Below are 25,040 nucleotides of genomic sequence, written 5' to 3'. Positions count from 1 at the left end.
CAATTATAATAGCTTTTCTAACATAGCTGTCTCATCAAAACCAGAGATACACTGAAAATGGAAGTGGGAACCACTACTTTACCGTTTTCCACCATAAGATAGTCTTGTTTTTCAAAAGTGCGGCGCGCCCATACGCATGCGCCCTGGTGTAGGGACGTAGTAGAGAAACATAGAACGCTAAAGGTGAATGTGTGCGTGACTTTATGCCATACTGTATAAAAGACAGGTTGTGCGTATGCAGGACATCGTTGTTTTACACAAATGCACGAGACACGCTTAGAAGCACAGTTTAACTGAAGGCCTCAGCTACGCGAGGAACATGAAATCAGCAGCGCGAGAGAATTAGATATGAATCGATGGTCGACGGGAGAAGCTGAACCCGCAAAGAGACGCAGCTGAGTTTCCGCGACATAAGGGTCATCGAGCAAAGAACGGCGGGAGAAGCGTTTCGACGGTCACCATTCGGCTAAAAGCAGTTTCACTTTCACTTTTTGTGAAACGGTGCCATTTTTCCATCCGGACCAGGACTACGGTAGCGCAGCAACTTCCAGCGGATTATAAGGAAAAGCTGGCCATCTTCCGCTCCTACTGCAGCAAACACATCGGCGACAAACACATCCAGCGATGGATGACCGATGGAGACCACAGTTTAACCAAGAGTGGAAACCAGCGCCGGGCGAGTTACGCCATAATTTGCCAATGGATTGTAGATGCTTGGGCTAACATGTCTGCTGGCACTGTTGTTCGAGCTTTCGCAAAAGCCGGCATCATTTCCGAGGAGCCGCACGGCACGGAAAGTGACTCTGACAGTGAAGAAAGTGAACCTGGCATGTTTGATGAAGATTTAGCGCAGCTGTTCAATTCAGACACAGAGGATGAGGACTTCGATGGGTTTGATTGATGATAAAAATGTGAGTACCAAACTTTGTTTTGCTCCTGCTTTATTTTTAAATACGCACACTTGTATGCTTGTGTGTTGTTGATGATGACGATTACTGGTAATAAAAATGTGAGTAAGGTACCGAACTCAGGTTTGCTCCCGCTTTATTTTTAAATACGCATACGGTACTTGTATGCGCCCTATGATCCAGTGCGCCTTATGTGTGTGTTAAATACAGTAATGGCACACATAACTGAGACTGCGCCTTTTAGCACAGTGCGTCTTATGGTCGTGAAAATACGGTAGTTGTTACAAGAAATTGTAGCCGTCACTGCTTTACACAAATGGCTCACTTCCACTTTTGAGCTGACTTTTTGTTACAATTCGGACAAGAGCTGATGGAAAGTTACAAAAACCAAAACCTGTATGTACTGAGCAAGAAGTCTTCCAGACCTCGGGGAGGTGCAGTGCTATACCTATCAAAAAAGATTTATGTGAAAGTGTTCGAACTCTTCTTCACATCTGTGAACCTACAGTGGCGCAAAAAAAAAAAAAAAATGGCACAAAATCAAAAGGCCATTAGCTGAGGCAGTAAGAGCTAACTGGTTTTAGATTAAAAATATGTCAAATATATCAAAATATTAAGAAAATCATAGACTACAAAGTACTGTATATATATCTAATAATGTGTGGACCTCCTAGGTTCAGTCTTTTTCTACTTGTACTGTAATAAACTTTAATGTTTAAATCATTACTTGCTAACTGAGGCCGGTAGGCCCATTGCACAATCTAACCTTAGGTTAAGACTGGTGGGTTGTCCACCTGTCCTGAGAAGATTGTGACATTGTGTTTGCACAGACCTGAATACTCCAGACCAGCGCACTACCAAAAGACTTGCTTACGATAGCTAATAATAAGTTATCAAGTTCACCTGAGGCTGCTTACCTATGGAAGCAGTAAGGGTGGCTTAATTTTTCACACGACTGCATTTCTCTACCATAGGAGGAAATACTGGTTCACTAAGTGATCATTTGTTGAATAATAAGTGTAACATATTTTAACAATACAAGGCTAAATCATGATAAGGTTCAGGAACACGGGAATATTGTTCATCATACTCTTACTGAACTTCCCGGAGGAACCCACCTGAGGGTTTTTTTTATAACACAGCATGTACTGAGTGTTTGACCCTTTAGCTATTTTTTTGTTCCATCAACCATGTAACACCATGTAACTCAGACATACAAACACACGCACTCACACCCACTTGCCCATAAAACACACGCACATAAACTGTAGATGTGTCTTCAGTCATTTCTGTATGTTCTCCTTTTTATTACAGTGCATGAACCGATATCGATTTTCCACTGCTGTGCATTTCTTCTACACTCAACAGCATCTCTAAAAAACAGTGTGTAGAAACAAAATCTTCCCCCTTCATGGGATTGTTTAGCATTTCTTTTGATCCATGATTAGTGCAGAGGTCTTCTTAGTCACAGTTTCATGTTTTTTTTTTTCTTTCTTTCAGTTTGTTTAACTGACGTGTACACGTATAAGTCACTGTTTATATTTTGGATCCAGTGCCTCGTTTAAAGGACAAACATTTCGTTTTTTTCTCTGAAGGTTTACTGCAATTCAAAACTGAGCTATATTTCCATGGCCTCTGACTCATGCATGGCTGCCAGACTCTCAGACAGCAGACAAAAGCAGGAGCAGTGAAACCCAGGGCAGGCTAACACTGGGAGTTAAGAAAGGGTCACAGACTTCTCACATTCACTGATTCATTCCATCTGCTCGTAACTCCACTTTGGAAACCCCAGAATGAGAAACCAGACAGATACTTAGAAACAAATTTCTTTTGTGTTAACTTGAGATTTTAAGCTAAATACATTCAGTGAACATATACCGAGACTGAATTCGACTGAAGTTTATTTGTGCTGAAAACAGAAACTGTTTAAACTGAATAAAATGTTTGCTAGTTTTTGTAGGTGTGGTAGCTTTTTAGCGACTTCCTGTGTACAATTCTAGTTACTTGCACTGAACCAGTGGAGGGATTAATTAAAAAAAAAAACTCACAGTATGGCAAAGGACCAGGATACACCATGTTTCAACATCGAGGATTAATTGTGGTATGAAACCACATGCTCTTTTCCAATAAGATCTCATTTTACAAACCATTAGCCAGTAGGCCAGTCACAGTCAGACGTGTCCTCTCTTGTTATACCTGCTTTATTGTTGTTGTTTTGGAAATGGTGTGATGCTTATTTCAAGCAGGACTAAAATAACCTTTTTTTTTCTCTCACACACATATCTAATATAATATATATTCTTTGTTATATAATATACTAATAAATCGATTTGTATTTATTAGGTAGCTTTATCTTCTTCTGCTGCTATATTTTGGTAAGTTGAAATTGTTGAAATTATTTAGAAAGTTTAAAGTTTAAGTCTTGTGGGTTTGTGTTTTTTAAAATCACAGCCGATACCATTCGTATAATTGTGCCGATGCCCAAATGTGGCCACTGAGGGTTAAGGGAAACAAAATAGCTATCAAGTAGGCTTTAAAGCGTATAATGCTCTGGCTGTTGAAGAGACAAAATTGAATTAAAAGGCAGTTTACTATCATTTCTCAGAAGAGCAAAAGTGGTTAGCTCCATGATGACCTCAACAACTGAATGAACGCCAGCGTCTCTCTCTGCTACAGAAAGCACTGAGAGCTGAAGGACAATGACTGTGTTTTAGACAAACAAGCAAAATCATGCAGTTTCTCAATAAACTATCCACCTCCATGTCCTTGTGTGGCTGTCTGCTACAGTATGAAGTTGATTAGAATAATTACAATGGGATTCAATTTCAAAGCTTTGAACGATGCTCTGGTTTTTGGGCAGTGACTCTTATTGCAGGTGGATTTTGAAAACAATGCGTCCTTTATTATGACTGCAGTGTCTGTCATCTGTCAAGATTAGTCTTTCTTGAAATGTAACATGAGCACATTTTTCCTGGATTCACTGAATAAGAATAGATAAAAGCTGCTTTATTGGAAGCATATCAGACGTCATGCTGCTCAAAGAGGCCGATTGTCACTGTAAAAGCAAAAAAAAAAAAAAAAAAATAGTGCTCTAATGTTTAATAAAAATGATATGCTGTTCAAGCAAAGCTCATGTTTTGGCTGGTTTTCACTCTGCTTTATCTGCCTTAATGTTCCCATCGGGGTCAAGATAACTGTACATCCTTGGGCCTCCTGGAATGTTACCATGTGACCACCTCACTGTTTCATCTACAAGGGCATGAGTGCACGTGTCCGTATGGACTTAATGCTATTATATGCATGTAAAAAGATCCTTTGAAGATTCAGATAAAGGGAGATGTGCTATGTTACAGATGTTAATGCATTCGCTGTGCTCTAAAGTGTTGAAGGCTGTTTGGCCATGCTGTACGTAAACCCGAGAATTGACAGTTTATACTTTGACTTTCTTTTTTGACTGATTGAGTTCCCATAAAAAAATTTTTGTGGTGGAATCCTGCATTATATAACTCACAGATGTCATTTACACTTTACTGGGACTCCATTTATATTGATTACAATAATTGATGTCCAGTTTGACTACAGGTTTGAGCCATAGACTCAGCACTAAAAACTAAAACATTAGAAATTACATTTTGAGAAGCATTACTGACCTGAGCTGACTACATTTATTAAAAACTTTATTAATATTTTATAATAATCACTAAGTCACACTTATGAATGACCGCCTTATGATTTGCTTCAACTCCTTTCATGCATTTGACCAATGAAACGAAATCGGAGGCATCTTCCAACAAAAATTTAAATTCTTTGCAGGTTTATTTTGATGTTTAAAGCTTGTTTCGTGCTTATTGATGCAACCCTTAATGACACGTTTTGTCTCTGTTTATATAGAGAGAGACGTGTTTTGACACAGTTTTTCCAAGGGTAGCTGCATAAGAAGAGATCGCCCCGGCTAACTTCTGAGGCACACCCAGTTATTTTGTGCCATAAGCAGTTTTTAAAAGGACTTCCAAGTATGCTTTCAAGGGGTGAAGAGTTGAGAGGAATGTTTAGAGAAAGAAATGACGTCAGACAAGTAACTTAACTGTTGTGGGGTTTCCACAGTGAAGTTGATTATACTGTTGCTGACTCATTTAGTTCACATGGGTGGGCAACTTTGAGTCACAAAAAGTTACAATACCCATGGATGGTTTTGCTACACAGCAGATGAAAATCCGTGGAAACCTTATTTATACATTCTGTGGAAATTCATACTGGTATGTAAAGTGTCAAACGGTAACAGTGACCTCACTGTAAATAAGTAGCAAAGGGATGGTTTCACACAGACGGTCCCTCGTGAAGACTGATCTAGAATGGACAGAGTTCATGCTCAACAGCTGGATATTCCTCTTTGCCTTTTTACGTTTACTGTCCTTGGTCAGAAGCACCTCCACAGGCAGATTAGAGGCCATCTTAGACAAAACAGCGATAACACATCAAAACATGTAACTCAGATATGCAAACACACGCACTCACACCCACTTGCCCATAAAAACACACACACATAAGTGTTGCAACCTTCACCTGTGTCAGACTTAGCCTTTGGCTGCACAGGAACAAGGATGTATAAAGGTTATATATCATCAGTCACTGTGACTCTACATTACAGGCTTCGCTGGTAACCCTGTAGCCTTTTCTCCAGAGCTTTTTTTCTCAGACATCCTCGTTTTGCATTCCCACACTAATTTATGGGGAGTAAAAAAGTGCAGTAGTGTAAATATCGAAACAAGTTGCAACCTTAATTATGAAAAAAGAAAAAATACAATGAAAAATGTGTGTTTGACAAACATGAGGCACACAGTTTACTCAATAAATCAAGAGCAGCTGGCCTTCTTAGATGGGGAGGGTTTCTGTCCATGTTTAAATCCGCTGCACACACGCTTCACAAAGGATTGTGTGTTTGATTGCATGTTTGCATGGACAGAGAAAGAGCATTGTTATATTCAGAGTATAGAGTGTATGCTTGTGCGTGACACCGGGGGCTGATGAACGGATAACAGCCACAGCAGGAGATTCTTGGCTGAAGTCAGTCGTTCCATTTCCTCCCTGTAGGCCAAGCAACACATCATTCTTCAGCATTAAAGGTCTGCTGATAAGAAGCTCCAATTACACAAATCTGTCATGTAGCTAAATCCCTCATAACCTTGGAAAACAGCATGTGTTTACTAACCTGTGCGCATTTGTTTGATTTTAAGATCAAAAAAAGGTATTTTCAGCAGACTGTCAAAGTGTCCTGACCGCTAAACTCTATGTGGTTTAACTGTGTTGTGAGTTGTCTGATAACACTGTGGATGAAAAGGCGGCAACTTCCTAGCTTGACTTTGTTCCACACCCTGTCTGTGCTTCTCCATGCCACCAACTAGCTGCTATACTATGCAGGTAAAAATTTTAAAAAGACCCTGAGCCTCAACCCATGTTTTTATTTTTTTTAATTTGTGCCACTGTGAATCATTTCCTGAATGATCTATTAGGGTGTTGCATCTGTGTGGACAGTAATCCTCATTACTGTCGCTCATTTGGCACTGTCCGGTTTAACAAGCATAAAACAACAAGGAAGTCATTTGGGAAAATAATCGAGTGAATTTCCTGAATTATTTTAAGCCATCACAAAGGCGAGGCTATTCTTCCTGCTAAACTTCTCAGAAGACACTTTGTTATTCAAAAGAATTACTTATTATTGAAGCTCTCCTAAAACGCATTGTGATTGTTTGAGTTCAAAGTCCTCTGCAAGTAGAATCTGCACAAAAGAGGAAAAACTTTAGTACTTGCAAAATGAAATATAGCTTTAACACAGAGATAAAAATGACAACATGAGCTATCAAATCGTTCACTTTCTACATTCACAATCTTTTTTTTTTTTTACCGTGAACCTTTGAACCTGCTCACTTAGGATGATATTGAATCTAATTGTAATCTAATTGTATGGATGCCACATACAGCTGCTATCTGTCTGTACAATGCTGAGGCGAGATAGCACTATTAAATCAAGGGTTCTCCTGTCAGATTTCTTTTATACACAGATTTTGATCGTTTTAAAATTAAAAAAATAAAATAGAATAGAATAGAATAAATAAAATGTATACAAACCAGTATGTTTTACACAGTAGTCTTTTTCAAATAAATCGACAAATGTCTAAGGCTGCATTGTACCACATGTGTGAATAAAAAGTGTGGACATTTCCTTATTAATTTAAACAAACATAACAGAGACAGCAAGGAAATGTGTCTTTGGTTGATTGTTTCTTTGTTGTAATGACACTTCCTGGCAATAAATCTTATACTACTGGAAACTCTGTTTATCTCCCTTTAAATGGTGCCAGAAAACTGCATTTGTGGGTCGAGCAGCAGACTTGAGCATCTGGGTTGTGGCCATGAAAAACTTGCCAAATCTTGCCAAACAGCATATTCTCCTACTGATTCCTGTTTGGTGTCGTTTATTGGATTGGATGATTGAAGTCTGAAGAAATAGAACATATTGGCAATTTAACACTTTATTCATTTAACAAACAGGGGCCTCAACATCATGTTAAGGCCAATAGTATAAGACCACCGGTCATGCTGGTCATCAGCTTGGTAACACACACTGCTGTGGGATGGGTTCCCATTTGTCAACCAGCATTTGTAATAAGTCAGCCAGTGTGGTTGTATTGGTCACGGAAGATTCTCAGAGCTGATATACTAAACTTGCTGCTCTGAAGTCAAATACAAAAACATGGAAACACCGTTTAGATCACTGCACTAGAGGTTTGCTGCTGACAGCACTCATGGCACAGGTGTAACTGCACAGCATATAATAAGACGGAGAGTGCTCGAATGTCCTCTGCTCTGAATAAACCCTGAACACTGTTGGCAGCAACTCCAAAGCATGGCATAATGACACAACCAGCTTCATTGCCTTTAGGGCAATCAATTCTCTCAGTGCAAGCAAAGGTAACAAGCAATCTGCAGCCTTATCTATAAAGTACACAGCGCTCGAACTAAAAAAGTCTGTTTTAAATTATCATTTTTAAAGAGAAATTTTGACCCTCCAACCACCGTTAAATACTTACAGTCTTTATCTCATCTACTTTATGTCTAGAGAGAATGTGTTTTTTTTTAATTGCAGTTTCTGTTTTGCATTTCACTGGCGAGTGAAACCATGTTGTGACAGACACCAGCACAATGGTGCAGACCAGTGTAGCAATCGTAAAAAGTTGAGTGGATTTACCAGTCTTCACATTTCCTCATTCACGAGGTTTATCGTTGTTTCAGGTTGGTGGCTATAAATAAACCAGCCAACTAGTCTTACATTGTTGTGTTTGCCCAAAAGCTAATAAACAAAGAAGCAAAATTTTCTCTTCTCAGATGTTAAGCTTTCAGGCTTAATGCATGCCTTTCAACACCTAATGACAAATTATGTTGAGGAATGCTTGGCTGCTGCAAGCAATGCATTGTTTGAAAATACCATATGTGTTTTATAAGAGCTGTCAGACATGATAGATCTGGGGCTTTCTTCCAAAAGAAGCCAGTTTCCATAACCTACGAGGTTCATAGTGCATTTTAGGACACTTTTGACCACATGCTTCACCTAATATGCTGTCACCTATCGACAAGATAAACAGTTGTGAGACATATTGTTGACATATCTGTTACTGGTAGAAAAATGAACACCATCACATCTCAGTTTCCAGGGAATATGATATGATAATGTCATGTTTTTGATGAATAGAATACCAAGGAAAGAGGAACTTCAGTTAAGGAAATAAGAAATCCGTCTATGCTGTCATATTGTAATTTTAGTCTCAGTGGTTTTGATGACTTTAACTGCCTTTACGATATTTAAAATACTAATTATTTCAAAATGTTAATACATTCGTTAACATTCATTAATATACAAATTATTGACTTTGTCAACAGGACTGCTACATACTGAGAGCTCACATTAGTCGAGTTAAGGATATATGGGTTTTATATTTGCAGGGTACATAAGCCCATGGCCCAACTTAAAGTTTAACAGCTAATCGAATCAAAATATTTCATGCACTGAAAAATCAACCCATAGTTTAAAAAAAAAAATTAAATAAATAAATCTTTAGAAATAAAATATCTGAATAGCTATGTAATTGCCAGCCTATCCAGATGAACTCTGGCGCAAAGGTGAACTTGTCATTTTGAAGTCTAAGGCCACGTGTCTCTCAGTTGTGTAACACATAACACACGGTGTGCAAATGTAAAGCGCTGGACCTGTTGAAACTTTGCCTGTGTTAAGCCAGCTGTTGCCCCATGCTACAGTCCCCACAGCTTCCTCTCTCACTGCGCATCAAAAGGCTCTGTGTTTGACAAAAAGGCCCATTCGAAACAGGAGTCAAGAACCCCATGAGATAAAACACACACCATGAAAAACATCCTCCCGCTGCACTGAAAAGGAAACTGTTTCTGTAGACAAAGCTCTGATTATTCGTTGCAGCTACATCCTACTACCCGTAAACAGTGCACACATACACTGATAAGATGCTCAGTTTTCAGATAGACGTATGAATATTTACTGCCCTGTAAACGTGCTGCATGATTCTCTGTATCACGCAGGAGCAAGTAAACTGTGCTGAGTTTAAGTGTCTAGCTGCAGTGAGAAGAATTTCAGATTGTTTTTCTGTTTCTCTTCCTCCTTCCTTCTCATCAAAGTCATCACCTACTGGAATCTTTAGGATTTTACAAGGTGATGTAATCAGTGCTGTTCCCATATGATACATAAGCTATTAACTGATTTATAAGCTATTAACAGCGATGAATTACATTGCATGAGAATGCTTTAGCTCGAGAAGGCATTGTTAAAGTGTAGTGTAGTATTACTGTAAGTACTTATCTACAGACAGTAAACCTGTGGGTGTGTCTTTGTTTAGTTTACTGTAACTAAATATATGAGGGCAGCGGCAAAGACAAACTGTTCTTTGTTGATTGAATTAAATGAATTAAAGCCTTAAAACTGATAGGAACCAGTGCTGGCTTCTACTGTAGTCTGCTGTAGTCATTTTACTTTAATTTTAGTGTTCAGTGTAACCTCCTTCTGTGTTCCATCAGGAAGGATATCTCTGTGTAAAACTCTGCCAAATTAAATAAGCAGAGAAGATGAAAGCATTTTTAAAAAATAATTTCAATGCTCACTGTCTTAAATATACATATATGTAAACATATATAGTCATAACTTGTAAAGATTTTTATATTTTTGCTGACATTACCCCAAAATAATTTGTTTAAAATCTTTTTTCCCCGCTTCCTGGACTTTCTTGTACTTCTACCACCATCTTTGCTTTTCGCTGCTTCACATCTCTCGTAGTTTCTCATTTTTTGAGTGCTGCGCCCCTCTCTCTTACAGTAACCCTGCTGCAGCTTCATGAGATGCCTTACATTTGAACTATTTTAGCAAGTTCTGGAAAGAAGTGTGGATAGATAAATCATTTTATTACAATTTTTAAACAAGTGTCTCTAGAGTGTGCAGCAGATTGCACTGCCTTGCCGTGAGTTTGCTTTAAAGAATAGGGAAAAAAGAAACATGACCTCATACTCTAAAAGTAATGCGACAATAACATAATTATAGCTCGTAATGCTGAATGACTATGTGGTGATATTTGTTATTGCATTACTGGTATTTGTGGTATAAATGACTGGCTACAAGGTGACCAACCTTATGGTTGAAAAAGACCATGGGTGGGGATTTAGTTGAAGAATGAGTTTATGTACACATTGAATAGGTGAGCAGAGAAGAATAAGTCTTAAATAAATTATCCTTCAGTTTTAGTTTATGTGTTGGATTTTTACTCCATCACTCCATTCTAAATATTTGCATCCTGTGCTTACTGTTATTTGAATGTTTAACTTTCTGTATTACTTCTGCTAAAATGACATCATGATCTGACCTGTTCTCAGGAATGTATCTCTAATCTTTGTTATGGTAACAAGTTTGCTGTACGTCAGTAGCTGTGATTCACAGAGCAGGTTTACTCACTGTTATTAGCTCATTTTGACCATCAAATGTTAGGTGACACAGGCCTTGAGTGGCTTACCACGTCTCATTGGCTATTCCCACAGACTCCAGGTCCCTGGTCACATTTAAATTCATTAGTTATATCCATAGTCATTATTTCTGTTAAATACTTCCGAGATTATCTTTTTCTACATTTTCTACCTGACCCAAACACTGTGTTTGGGTCAGGTAGAGCGGCTCATGTTTAGACTGATCAGTCCCAAAGTAAAATGCAGTTATTTTTCATCAGCCTTCACATATCATATTCTTGAGTGAAAATGGATCATATTTTAACCCTGGAGAACCCATGGGGTCATATTTGACCCCATGGGTTCTCCAGGGTTAAGACTTTTTAATGCACAAGCAGGCGACAGCAAAACCCACGTTAGGCCTTGGTTACAGGCCTTCATGTACTTAGCTGCATAAAGCTGATTTACAACTCTGTCTAGTGTACCTCTGCTGACACCTGGTGGCAATTATGAGTTACTACAAACGGCCTGATATTGAATTTACCGCGTAACGTATCCTAATGGAACAGCATCACATGAATAATTTTGTAAAACCTGTGTGGACTTTATTTGACTATATTTCATATCGTTTAAATACTTTGACGTTAATAGTAAAATGACAGTTTCGACAGAAACTTTGCTAAAGGGATGACTGCCCCTTTAAGAGCGGCGACCAGCTGCTCAGCGCCCAATCGCGGCGCGTAAACTGAACTTTGTTGTTGTCAGCAACTAAGAGCTAACTGTTAGCTAGCGTTAGCCGGACACCGAGCTAAAGAGGCGATATCTTGCACCCCATTCGTCCTAATAACGGAGGAAAGCACGGTAACATTTAGCTTGGACAGCTACGAACGTAAACAAGTCGCTTCCATCAGGATTTCGCCTCCGATATCAACAAAAATGACATCTGCGCTGGTGAGTTTAACTTGCTGCTTGAGCCACTGAGATGAAGTTCGTTTCTTATTTGTGGTTTCCACAATGTGGCTTATTGGTTAAGAGTTAAAGGTCGATATATCTGTAGATTTATTACAATACATCATATATTTTTTTATTTGATATGGACCCCTTTCTTTTTGCTGCTTGTTTTAGCTTTATTTAGAGCGAGAGCAGATTATAAATCAGGGTAATTTTACTCTTAGTCTGGATTAAATGTCTGTGAAGTCGTAGCAAAGTGACTCATTACTCAGTCTGCTGAGTGTCCAATGTAATATATACATTTATACTAATGTAACAACCGCCCTGTGCAGTCATGACAGCCACATATGTTATGTAAATGATACATTTGTGAAAGTTTAATGGTATCGTTTCACTCATTTGTCATGATCTAAATTGCCTTTGCAGATTAAATGCATCATTTTGCCGACAAAGTGACTAACAAGCAATTAATATGCCAACAATCTGATATTCTGTGTACGGTAATTACAGTATATTGAAGTTATAAGAAAAAGAAAAAACGATAGAGTAATTTATGCCACCATACACTCACCGTCCACTTTATTAGGTGCACCTCGCAAGTGCTGGGTTGAGCAGCCTTTTTGCCTTGAGACCTGCCTTAATTCTTTATGTGAAGCTGCGGTTTTGGTCCATATTGACATGATCGCTTCAGGCAGTTGCTGCAGACTTTTCGGCTGCACATCCATGATGAGAATCTCGTGCTCCACCACATCCCAAAGGTGCTCTTTTCGATTAAGATCTGAGTATGCCTATGTGCTTCAAGGCTCAACAAGTTGTGCATTCAGAGATGCTTGTAACCAGTGCCAAACAAAGAAGAAAACAAGCTTATTTTAAGTTTGCATAAACTAAACCTCATTTTCAAGAAAGGTTGGTCAAAACCTCTCTTTGATGAACTCCAAGAGTAACTCATAAGACACTATGACAATATATATTCTGTGCAATACAGTCATGCACCATACACCACAGTATCTGGTAACTGAAGGGAAAAAATATACTCTTTAAAAGTCTTTCCCGTTCTTTCCTTGTGAGGTTGTTATTGTTAATATGAAGTAAGATAACTCACTTTATAATTTTCTTAAAAAGTAGTGAAGTGTGCCAGACTAGCAGGGAACTCCTACATCTTTTGATAAACAATATTTGCTGCCAGTGAATGGATCACACGTGGAACCAAAATGATAGATTTCAGTATCAGTATTTGCCCCCACTCCTAATTTGTAGCAGGTTATTAATGACATTTAACTTAATTCAAGTAACGATCCTGTTAGTCGTACAACTTAAAATCCCAAATAAAAAGTAAATGTGGGTTTACATAATATAATATAAAGATGCATTTAAGAAAACAGCATTAAATGAGGCATGATTACAGGGAATATCGCTAATAAGAGTCAGTTTTCTATTAAAAAATACAAATCAGCAAGAAACCAACTTCAGTAAGAGAATATTTTCTTTATTTACATATAGATGTTTGTAAAAAAAAAAAAAGTGCAGTTTAGAAAAAAAAATAGTACAGAATTCTACTAAAAGCAAGTGACTCAAATATGATCTATAACTGTTTCTACTTTCTGTCTTTCTGCCATTTCAAAATCTCAACACTCGACACCATATTTGTCAAAGTGTCTCGTGATGATGCCCAGCTCCAGCTCCACAGTCCCCATGGCTTCGGTGTGCAGTCTGTATCTGTCCGCCCCGCTGTAGATCAGGTCAGGGCTGAGGAGCTGGGGACCTCCGCCGACGAACATTTGCGCCAGCCGTTCTTGCCAGGAGCCCACGGGCCTCCAGGTCGCACAGCTTATTCGGTGATGTCCCGGACTAGAAGGGACGTGGCAGAAACCATAACCATAGAGTTGGCACCGTCCGAAAGAATCTTGATGCCACACCTCTAGGTGAATCTTCGGCCAGCCTTGCAGCCCTTTGGTCGCGTAGTGCAGATCGATCGGGTGGCTCCAGTACGCTATGTCTCCGATTTGGGGGCTATCCACCTGGGTCTGACCCTCCTTCAGCCCGGATAAAAGCCGCCATGCTTCTCCCGTATGAATTCCCCATTTGCAAAACAAAGTCTTTTCCGGGAAACCACTTGCACCAATGATCTGCCCTATAATGTGCAGCTCTGCCATGCCACACTGGTTCACTTTGACAAGAAAATGTGGCACGGAAAGTCCTGTTTTGTCTCTCCGATGTTAACGGCTAGCTTAGCGGCTAGCTAAACTAACGGCTAAACGTCTCCTTGGTAACCGCCTACCGTGATTTTCGACAAATCCCCTGAGTTAGACCTCGCAGGCACCACTTCCGGTACGAATGCCGTCCAACATTATGAAAACCCTAAGCTTCACCTTTATAAAATTGTTTGTCATTAGTGAATAATTAATTTTCACCAATTATAATATTGCCAGAATTATTCCTGAGCTATAATAAACGTGTGTGGTGAAAACGCGGTTGTGTCACGAATTTGGAACTACACCCTTACAGGTTTAACTCAGAGTTAAATTTGTCCTAATGGACCGAGTTGTTTCTGTCTTTCATGCATTGTTTACAAAAGTCCGTTCGTCGAAGACATAAAACACCTCTTCATATTAATACTTTTTAATTAACTCGTGACGAAGAATTGACTTTATTGCTCAATTTCTCTGAAGTTTAATCGGCGTTTGGAGTCTGTGAACAATTACACTGTGAAACAGCGCCAGTACGCGGCTGTACTGCGCTCACTACTACACTGAGAAAACAGTCTTATACTCCGTGGAGGACCTTTTACAGTATATAAAAGGTTTATGTATACAGTATTTTATTTTATATTTTAAATGAGAAATACAAATGATATTTTATGAAAAACCCAAGGTTGGGAGTAGTGTGAAATGTGACTGCACATTTGTAAAAAGAGGTATTGAACTTTGGAATAGTTGTTTAGGCATAATTAGTTTTAACTTTAGCCTAAACATATTCGACACATTGTCATATAAATGAACCAGATATGAAGAAATTAAATAAATTTAAACTTGCTACTTTTAGATCACATTGTACTCCTAGGAACATTTTATTTCATTTATTTGAAAACTTTCTTGAGTGGTAATTTGCCTTTACCACTTACAGAATATAGTTTTAGTTGCATTTCTGTACAAAATTGTTACATATAATTTTTGTTTTTATCTAGCTGATATACAAGTTAGTGTATTTCTCGCAAGGATCTTGCTGGCATTAGTGAAACGTTCTTTGAAATGGATTGAACATTGTTAGACTGAGATAGTGATTAAACTATGATATAGATATAACTCCCACTAGGTTTATATCTTGGACTCTCCACCATTTGACCTTAGAACTGAAGAAGCTTCTCGGATGAGAGGTGAAACGTCTTCAAGCAACTGAAAGAAGTCCAGACGCTTTTCTTTGCAAGCTCCTTTGACGATGACCTGGATGACTGAGAACCTTCACAGACATTAAACTATGAGAATGTAATCAAACTGTTTATCAAAGGGAAACTGTGATTTTTAAGACACTCAAGCCTAACACTGGCTGGTATAATGTTAGGTTGTAACCAGCTGTTCTTGTTTGGCTGGCTTGTTATTAACTGCATTGAAATGCTAATGATAATAATAAGTAACTACAATGATATCTGGAATAAATAAGCATGTTTATGCACATTTTCACGTATTAGAGCGGTGACTTCCGTTCAGAAGATGAGGGTTGAGGTGAGGAGGGCTAGCATGACGTTTCAATGACCTCAATGACCCCAAAACGCATCAATTCGGTCACTTAATATGCTGAGCCTCAGAATGTGGTGTAACATCGGTTTGCATGCTTTTGTGTACATATTTGTCGACAGCTGTTTCTTGTAAAATCTTGTTGAAAACTTTCCCAGAATAGCAGAGGCAGCCATGGTAACATATTATTGGCCATGGGTTTTGCAATGAGATGTATCACACACAGTGGGTGCCTTTCACAGTAAACATTTTGACTAGCAGCACAAGTGTTACTACTAACATAAACACAGACTTGTTTCCATTCACGTGTCATACTAAGTCGTGACCGTGAACCTGTTCTAGGAGCCTAAAACCAAAACAGTGTATTTTTATTAATCTTTCTTTCTTTCTTTCTTTCTTTCTTTCTTTCTTTCTTTCTTTCTTTCTTTCTTTCTTTCTTTCTTTCTTTCTTTCTTTCTTTCTTTCTTTCTTTCTTTCTTTCTTTGTTTGGTGTGACATGTCTGAAAAATCAAAAGCTGAAAGAGCATTAATTGAGTGAACCCATACTTTACTTTGGTGTCATAGAAGTGCCTTGTGTATTCTAAACCTTACGTGTGTAGTTGGGATGCTGTTAGCGATTTTATGGAGAGTTAGAAACTTACTCTGTGTTATTTTCCCACAGACTTAAGAGAGTAAAAAAAGAATAACTGCGCAAAATCAGAGGACCTCATTATTTTAGCTACAAATCATAACTATGGGGTTCTTTGCTCATGTTTCCAGGCCAGTTTTAGTCACATCATACACCCACATAGTCGTGATGAGGAAGAAATAGCACTTCTTCAGTGATAAGCTCTTAGTAAATAGTACCAAATTTTCTGTTTCCCAGATGTCTAACTTATTGCTTATTATTGTAGCTTTTGTAGTCATGAGGACATTTTAACATTTTGACATGACTCTCTGTTTGCTCCCATAGTCTGATCCAACCCTAGAAAGACATTTCAAGGGTCACAGGGACACCGTAACAAGTGTGGACTTCAGCTGCAACATGAAACAAATTGGTAATGATCTGTTTGCCTTCAGATGTAACTGTTTGCTGTTGCCTTTGTCTTTTCCTTTTTGGAAATACATGATGTTCTCACTCACACCTGTGCTTCATCCTCTCCTAGCCACAGGCTCCATGGATTCCTGTGTGATGATCTGGAACATGAAACCTCAGATGCGAGCGTATCGTTTTGATGGACACAAAGACGCCGTCCTTTCCGTCCACTTTTCCCCATCAGGCCATCTGGTGGCCTCTGCCTCCAGAGACAAGACTGTACGTCTTTGGGTGCCAAGCATGTAGGTGTTAAAGTAAAATCTTTCTGTCTTTTCTGTTCTTTATTCCACCACAGATTTACTACAGAGGACAATGATGGTGACTCATAAAGAGCAGCAACTACTGAATATTGTTTGTCTCCTTCTGCCAGCATGGAGGAAGACACACATTGCTGAACACCTTCTGGGTTTTGCTTGTTTGTTTTAAACTTAAGTAATGTCTTGTGTCCATACAGGAAGGCTGAGTCAACAGTATTCAGGGCTCACACTGCCACTGTGCGCAGTGTTAACTTTTCTGGTGACGGACAGACTCTGGTCACGGCCTCTGATGACAAGACAATTAAAGTGTGGACAACACACAGGCAAAAGTTCCTCTTCTCTCTCAACCAGCACATCAACTGGGTCCGCTGTGCCAAGTATGAGACACACATTTAACACGATACAATGCATCATATTAGGACATTTTGATAGATTTACACTTCAGGCATCACATTATGACCTTTGACAGATAAAGAGAATTACACTGATCATTTCCAAAATGCATCTTTTTTGGGCTGTTCCTGGTCAGTATCTAACAATAATAATCCAAAAAAAGGAAGTTTCATCTTCCCCAGATCCCAATCCAATCCAATATCTGGTGGATGTACTGGACAATAAGTTCCATAAATGGCCTAACCTTGCATCTTACAAGAATTAAAGGTTCTGTTGCTAACATATTGGTGCCAGATACCATAGCACACCTTCAAAGGTGTGATGGAGTCCATGGCTCAATAGGCCTGGCCTGTTTTGGCAGCAAAAGGGGGGACCAACTCATTATTAAATCTATTTCCAATTATCTTTTGACCTGCCACCTTCATTGAATCGTTTGTCTGACTGCTTGAAAGAGGTCACAGAGTGGCTGTCTGCCAATTCTCTCATTTTAAATGAGAAGAAAACTGAGATTATGGTGTTTGATAGTCACCGACCTCCTCAGTCTCTATACTCCCGGCTGTTCTTTACGATCATCTGGTCAGTTACCTCTGGCCCAGCCCAGGCACCGTCTGAAGACTAGGGGTGATCGTGCCTTTGCCTCTGTAGCACCAAAGCTCTGGAATAGTCTTCCTGCTACTGTTCATCCCTCTGACTCCATTCAATCTTTTAAAGCACACTTGAAAACGTACCTATTCGACCTTGCTTTTCCAACTCACTAATTCTCACTGCTCATTAATTGCTCGCTACTCATTTCTCTGGATAATCATGATTTCTCTCTATCTCTACTTACTTGCTTTTGTTTGTTCTCTATTTTAGCTTGTTTTAATGACTTACAGTTCAGTGTAATCATTTACTGTTTATTCCTTACTGTGAAGCACTTTGATGTACCCCCTGGTTTTAAATGTGCTATATAAAAAAAAATCGTATTGTATTGTATTGTATTAGGCAGGTGGTCATAATTTTATTCCTGATGCCTGGTGTATATCTGACCTTTTCCATTACACCATGCATTTTTGAACATATTTTATACAGATTGAGCATTAATCATTTACATTTATTTTTTTATATTATTATTGCAGGTTTTCTCCAGACGATCGCTTGATTGTGTCATCCAGTGATGATAAGACCATAAAGCTGTGGGACAAAAACAGCAGAGAGTGCATTCATTCTTTCTATGAACATGCAGGGTGAGCACTTGCGAGCACCTGAATGATGAATAGGAGGAGCTAGGAGTATTTATTTATTTTTGTCAGTTTTCTGCTGGTGTTCTGGTAAGGTCAGAAAAAATCCTTACAAGTGTACTGATGCAACGGCAGTAAATGCTGGAAAAAATCTGACAGAATCAATCCCCTAACCATTTGTTATCCTGTTCAAATGTTTATGACGAAGGCACTGAACACCTGTTCAGTCATTACACATGTGCCCTATTCCCTTGTACATTGTGCAGTCTGTTATACTGAAACACTTTAATGAGACATTGGCTGTGTGAGTCTTTGATACATTTAATATCCTGTTTTACATCTTTCTTCTTACTTCTTTTTAACTTTATTGTGTTTTATTTAGAGTCTGACATACTGAGCTCCTTTCTTTTCTGTAGTTTTAGCTTATTGTGTTGAGATGATAATAAGATGAGCTACACTTTATCCCATATCGTTTCTTACAGCAGCTGAAACACTAGAGATAATAATACCATTAATGTAAAATGCCTCTCTTCCAAGTAAAAAGCATTGTTATAGAGGATGATGGCATGAGGTATAAAAGACTTCCTGTATCCTTGTGGCAGCAGAGTCTGTTAGAGAATAAACTTTATGCCTGCCTGTAGGAAGTGATGCAGAGGGTGGTCAGGATTAGCATCAACATCCTGTCCCACGATAGACTCAGGTCAACCACCATCTATCGTTTTTTTTCTCGACCTCTCAACAAAATCATCTGCTAGTGCTCCTCAGAGAATCCAATCATCAGAGTATTTCTATAGGTGTCATGACCCACAGTTGTACTGAAAGTCTAAGCAGTTTAAGGTGAACAGGAATGGAGACATCCCAATCACAGCTTAATTTATTTTGGTGCTGTATGCCACTGCATAAGATAAAAAAATGAAATTGGGGGAAAAAGGGTCCAGAGAAAGCTGTATATATTTTTTTAAGTTCCCAACATTTAGAATAAGAAATTTCACAAAAGCCTTCATGTGTCTTAAAGTGTTTTAAAATAGTTAACTTTCTCACTATAAACCTTAAATCATTAACCCTTTCCACCAATGACTAAAGCTTTTGTGTTGTTTGAATTGACCTTCTGGGTTATTCCAGGATTTCAAATCTTTTAAATCACTGTTTCTCCTTTACTTTGCCTTACTTTGTTTTTTTTTCTCTTCTCAAAAGTTATGCAAACTATGTGGACTTTCATCCCAGTGGAACATGTATTGCTGCAGCTAGTACTGACAACTCTGTCAAGGTGTGGGACATCAGATCACATAAGATGCTACAGCACTACCAAGGTAAAGACACATCGATAATATTTAAAACCGTAATCGTTCTTTCTGGTCTTTTTAAGGAGTGAAACCAGAGTTTACACTCAAGTGTGACATTTTTTAGCTTCATAGCAACACAGTTATTTTCATTAATTAGTCACAACCACATCAATTCTAAAGACATACTTAAATATTTAAAGAATCACTGAATGCTTTATCACTCTCAGTTTAGTCACTCCTGATGCCTTATATAGAGCTTTATTCTGAAACACCAGTTCATCATATGCTGAGTCAGTCCCATAGAAACAACAAAAGCCACAGTTTTTGTTTGTTTTAATGTATGGTACTTTTGGCCAAAGTTTAGACATCTGCTCTCAGAAATTGCAGTACAGCCAAAGTACCTTTGAATCATTATGTTAAAGAGAAATTACTGAAATCGCACACAGGGAAATTTATATTAATGGCAAGGAATGTTATTGATCTTTTGCATATTCATTAAACTTAATGTTGATGACTTTTTATCAGTCTTGCATTCAGGCTGGTTGCTCTAATTGCCTCCCTTAAATGGATTTCAGTTGTTAGGTCTAATAATGGATAATTACATATGTCTGAGGAGATTTGGTATGAAGATAGAAGCTTCTCCTCCTCCTCTTTCATTTTTTTTCTGGCCCTACTTTCCATACTGGAGTTATTTTGTCATTTTGCTAACTTAAAGTGTAAAAATGGGAGTGGCTAGTGTTAGACACACATGGGACTGAATAATGTTTTTAGACATCAAATGATTAATGAATAGTTTTTGGTCCTGATTAGAAAACCTTTAATGAAAAATTGTTTAGGGGTTTGTATGAATAAGCCAAAATCAATAGCAGTAACATAGCAAGTGGCAGTGGCACATTGGTATATTTATGTTAACCATCTGTGCACATTATTTGGTAATTTATTGAACTGGTTTGTTTCCATGAGGCAGAGCCATACTATACAAACACCCACTGCTCTGTGCTCTTTCATAGCTATTCAGCATCTTTTCCCAGCTTGTGGTATCAGGATGCCTGCAAGTGTGTTGTAGCCTCTGTAAGCCAGGAGAGGGACCTATTGCTTGCTAATTTGTCAGCTGCTGATTCATGTATGGCGGGATTGTTTAAGTCTAGGGAGGTCACGATTAGTTCTTTGTTCTTAAGGCAACTTGATGTATTAGTGTGTGGTAATAAAAAGCTGGTGTTAAGCCGTTCTCAGTTAAGCAGGATTTGCAGCAGTGTGATGTGCAGCAGCACTACACTTCAATGGCAGCTAATTTAGTCCTTTGAGGTAAAAGTGCCTTTAAGCAAGAATTTCTCATTTTCACAGCTCAAAGCTGTGCTTGTGTTGCTTTAAAACATCTGAATCGGGGAGGGGGGGCGCTCCTGTAGCTCATCTGTTGAGCGCAAGCTGAGTCCCTACTGCAATTGTCATCCTCTCTTTCTCTCTCCCTCTGACTGTTGCTGTATAATAAAGGCAAAAATGCCAAAAATAAATCTAAAAATAAATATATTATTTCATTAACTGAGCATGTGACTTCCTGTAAAGCTATAGCTAGAAAAAACGAATCAATAAACGTATAAAATATGAAGGATTAAGTATGAGCAGGCATGTAATCTCATTGTATTTTGTATCTGGCAGTTGTGATGTATCTTAATCTGTTCAGTCATTTATTTATTTCTTATTTGGACAGCAGCTGGTCACTAAAGGGTGTCACCTGTTCTTCTTTATAATGTATATATAATTGAAATCTCATAAATGCATCAGAGTCCAAGTAAACTAGTAAATATTGCTCATTTATATTATTTGAAGAGAATAAATAAACAATTAAGTTGTCATAATCATAAAAGCAATTTTTAAGCATAAATGCCAAATATTTAATGGCTCTGTATTCAAGGTTGTTGAAGTAATATTGAATAATTTAACGTTTTCATTTGCTGGTGTGTTGACATTTGGTGAGATCACCTTGCCTTCTCAGTGACCAGTCTACTTCCTGGAATAGTCCTGTATAGTGTTAGCTACTCAGCCCCAAAGATTTGATCTGACAAGAACCAGTCATCCATCCACCCGCCACCAACATGCCCATTAGAGCAGAGAAGGCCAGATGAATAGGAACGATGGTGCGCGCTTGGGGTTATATTATTATATTATTATTTTTTTTTTTTTTGCTGAACATCAGTCAGCACTGACCCTCTTTATCAGTACTGCACTGAAGACCGCCTGCACGCAAGCCTTGTCTTTCTCTTCTTCTTTTTCTTGCTGTCTGTGATTCTGACACATTCATCATGACAGATGTAAAGTAGCAAAAACACCGACCTAACAGTCAAATTTGCTCACTTTTGAAGTAGAATTATAGTAGAATATATATATATTATTATTATTATTAGGGGTGCAACGATACACAAAATTCACGGTTCGGTTCGATACTTTGGTGTCACGGTTCGATATTTTTTCGATACAAAAAAATGTTCATGCCTTTTTAATTTGTCATTTATTAAAATTATAAATATATATTTTAACTCAAAAGTACAGTTTTTAAATTTAATGTTGCTGAAACAAAAGTAATTAAAAAAATAAATATATCTCAGGGCTCTCAATATTTCAAAATCCCTGGTAGCCCTTCGGGCAGGGACTCTTCAGTTTTTGGTAGCCCAAAATAAATGTAAGTAGCCCGAATAAAAAAAGAGAGCAATTTTTTGATTGATGTTTTGTTTCCTGTTTTGTTTCCTTTACAATATTATACATTAAAGTATAATATTGTAAAGGAAACAAAACATTAATCAAAACATTGTTGAAAAACAAATTACAACATTGTATAAAAATTACAATCATCAACTCAAATACTTGGTTCTAATTGAACAGAAATTTCTATGAACTTGTAAGAACTGTGTAGGACATGAATCAGTCTGTGTCAGATCCTGAATTTGAAATTTCCGCTGAAGTCACGGGTGAGAGGCAAGTGGAACCAAGATCTAGGCCATTTGCTTTTTGAAGTTTGCAAAGACGGCTAAATTTTGCCAGTGGTAGTTCACTCTTTGCAACATAGTACGCTGTTCTAAACAGATTTTTCAGGTTTATTTTTAGTATGTTATTTGCAATTGGTGTTTGTTCTGGGAAAGATATTGCAGACTGAGCAATAATGCATTTCTTGCATTTCTCATGGGTTCTAATGGGGGCCTTTCTTAAAATGACTGGTCCCAGTAACAAAGGCACTTGTCGACTCAGAAATCGAGAGAAAACCAACAACACACCCGGCAGAACATTATGTTATTTACACGGGTGCACATAAGTGGTCCGCATGTGCGCATTCGCTGTCAAAATAAAAGACGCGCACCAGATAAGAAGTTGCAACGCGCGTTTGCGTCCATATAAAAAGCACTGTTTTTGTCCGCTAGAGTGGGATTTTCACGGCACATTCCGCACCACATCTCTGTGCGTTCATCATTTGTTTGAAGCCAGCTCACTTTCCGAGAATACGCGCTTCTTTTGTGGTTCGGACTCCTTCTGACATTTGTTTGGAGGTAGAGGAACACCAACTAATTGCTTAAAGGAGCTTCTTCGACATCTTTAAGAGTTTTAAACAAATGTCTGTCCTCCTCCAGAAAATCTTATGTATGCAAACACGCGTTGCAACTTCATATCTTGTGCGCGTTTTTTTTGTTTTTATTTTGACAGCGAATGCGCAGCTGCGGACCACTTATGTGCAGCCCTGGTTATTTAGCTCATCATATTGCAGCCACAGAAATTCTTTTGTCCATGAAACCATAAAGCTGCACTTTCTTTTTGCCTTATAGTCTGATTTGTCATAACTTTTCCGTTTTGTGGTAAGCTTTTCTTTGGCTGTCACTTCTTCACCCTGACCTGTCTTATTTGGCTCAGCAGAACTAAAATATACATCCTGCTGCTTTTACACACACACACATAACGGTCAGCGATTCTCTGCGCGATCAACCTCTCACATGTTTAAGCTTGCTGCGGGAGATTTCACTTGTCATGTTTGCATAGTAAGCTAACGATTGATAAGACGATGTCAGAGGAATTGGTGCGCAAATTATCATCACACACCAATCAGTACTGTCGCTCTCTATACACAGTTCGCACGATTGCAAAGTGAAAGCAAAAAAACAAGCGCAAATTCAAACGCGATTTCAATACGTCACATATTGACAGTGGCTCACCGATGCCAATGACATAATTACCCAGCTACATTTCCGAAAGAATGCAAAAGCATTGACATATATTTTTCCTTCCTACAATAGCCGGACGGGCAGGGCAGAGATAGATTTTGGTAGCCCGACTGGAAAAATCGCTAGCCCCAGGACGTCGGGCTAGCGATTTTGCAAGCCCTGTATCTGATTGAGGAATCACTCATCTTTGGAAAAGAGAGTTTATTACAGAGAAATGGCTCTTTCCAAAATAAAAGCTATACTATACGCTTCTTCTGGGCTATATTCTCAGCAGCATAGCGGGTCAGGGCTGTTCGGGGTTCTGTTTGTACAGTTATGTTTTGTTTATGTTGCCATAGTGACGGGTGACGCCCTCTCGCTGCGACAGTGTGTCCTTCCGGGGTCAGAGGGCGCTCTGTGTGTTGTTGTTGCTGTGCGGTTGCCGCGCAGAGCAGTTAGCTAGCGGCAGTGTTCTTCTGCAGATGTCAATAAACGGCTGTGCTCCCTGGCTAGCTCACGGGAAGCAAGACCAAACGACACCTCCATCTCCTCGTTGTCTGAGCTCGCCACATTGGTGTCAGAAGTGGGATGATGGTGGCACCCCATGTTCTGACCCGAGTGACTTTTCCCCCGCCGGTCGTGACTGGCCGGTGCGCTAAAAGAACGCACCTGGACATTTGCAAAGTGAAAGCAAAAAACAAGCGCAAATTCAAACGCGATTTCAATATGTCACATATTGACAGTGGCTCACCGATGCCGATGACATAATTACCCAGCTACATTTCCGAAAGAATGCCAAAGCATTGACATATATTTTTCCTTCCTACAATAGCCCGACGGGCAGGGCAGGGATAGATTTTGGTAGCCCGACTGGAAAAATCGCTAGCCTCGGGACGTCGGGCTAGCGATTTTGCAAGCCCTATGTTACAGGCATGGCCCTTTAAGGGTGAAGCCTGATGGGAAATGTATTCGGGATGTGTGTAGCGGGACTGCCTGGTGTGTGTGTGAAGAGAGAGAGCGGAGAAGGGGAAAA

The 25,040-nt window shown here is 38.9% G+C and overlaps 2 protein-coding genes across 6 annotated transcripts in view; one reads left to right on the top strand and one right to left on the bottom strand.

Annotated features, from left to right (window-relative positions):
• The first annotated feature begins 891 nt into the window (after positions 1-891).
• The window catches only part of poc1a (POC1 centriolar protein A), a 69,366-nt gene continuing 45,217 nt past the window's right edge, over positions 892-25,040 (top strand). The window contains exons 1-6 of one of the 5 annotated variants that reach the window (XM_026167736.1): positions 892-911; positions 16,551-16,635; positions 16,744-16,915; positions 17,128-17,307; positions 18,442-18,549; positions 19,738-19,853. In XM_026167736.1, coding sequence (XP_026023521.1) covers positions 16,623-16,635; positions 16,744-16,915; positions 17,128-17,307; positions 18,442-18,549; positions 19,738-19,853 — 589 coding nt within the window. In that variant the 5' untranslated portion in view covers positions 892-911; positions 16,551-16,622. Of the gene's footprint in view, positions 912-11,480; positions 11,868-14,134; positions 14,196-15,329; positions 15,350-16,550; positions 16,636-16,743; positions 16,916-17,127; positions 17,308-18,441; positions 18,550-19,737; positions 19,854-25,040 lie in introns of those variants that run through there. The other 4 variants (XM_026167733.1, XM_026167735.1, XM_026167734.1 and 1 more) reach the window with 4 other exon arrangements.
• Positions 13,433-14,033, bottom strand: b9d2 (B9 domain containing 2). Its single transcript, XM_026167738.1, has one exon. The coding sequence runs from the start codon at positions 14,018-14,020 to the stop codon at positions 13,493-13,495; it is 528 nt and encodes a 175-aa protein (XP_026023523.1). The 5' UTR covers positions 14,021-14,033; the 3' UTR covers positions 13,433-13,492.

The sequence above is a fragment of the Astatotilapia calliptera genome, chromosome 5, assembly GCF_900246225.1.
Source record: "Astatotilapia calliptera chromosome 5, fAstCal1.2, whole genome shotgun sequence".
NCBI classification, from domain to species: Eukaryota; Metazoa; Chordata; class Actinopteri; order Cichliformes; family Cichlidae; genus Astatotilapia; species Astatotilapia calliptera.
Note: the sequence above shows the minus strand (reverse complement) of the source record. Positions and strands in the feature narration are given on the sequence as shown.

What these genes read in the sequence shown, in the direction of transcription:
- b9d2 (XM_026167738.1), bottom strand. Translation starts at nt 14,020, where the DNA reads ATGGCAGAGCTGCACATTATAGGGCAGATCATTGGTGCAAGTGGTTTC.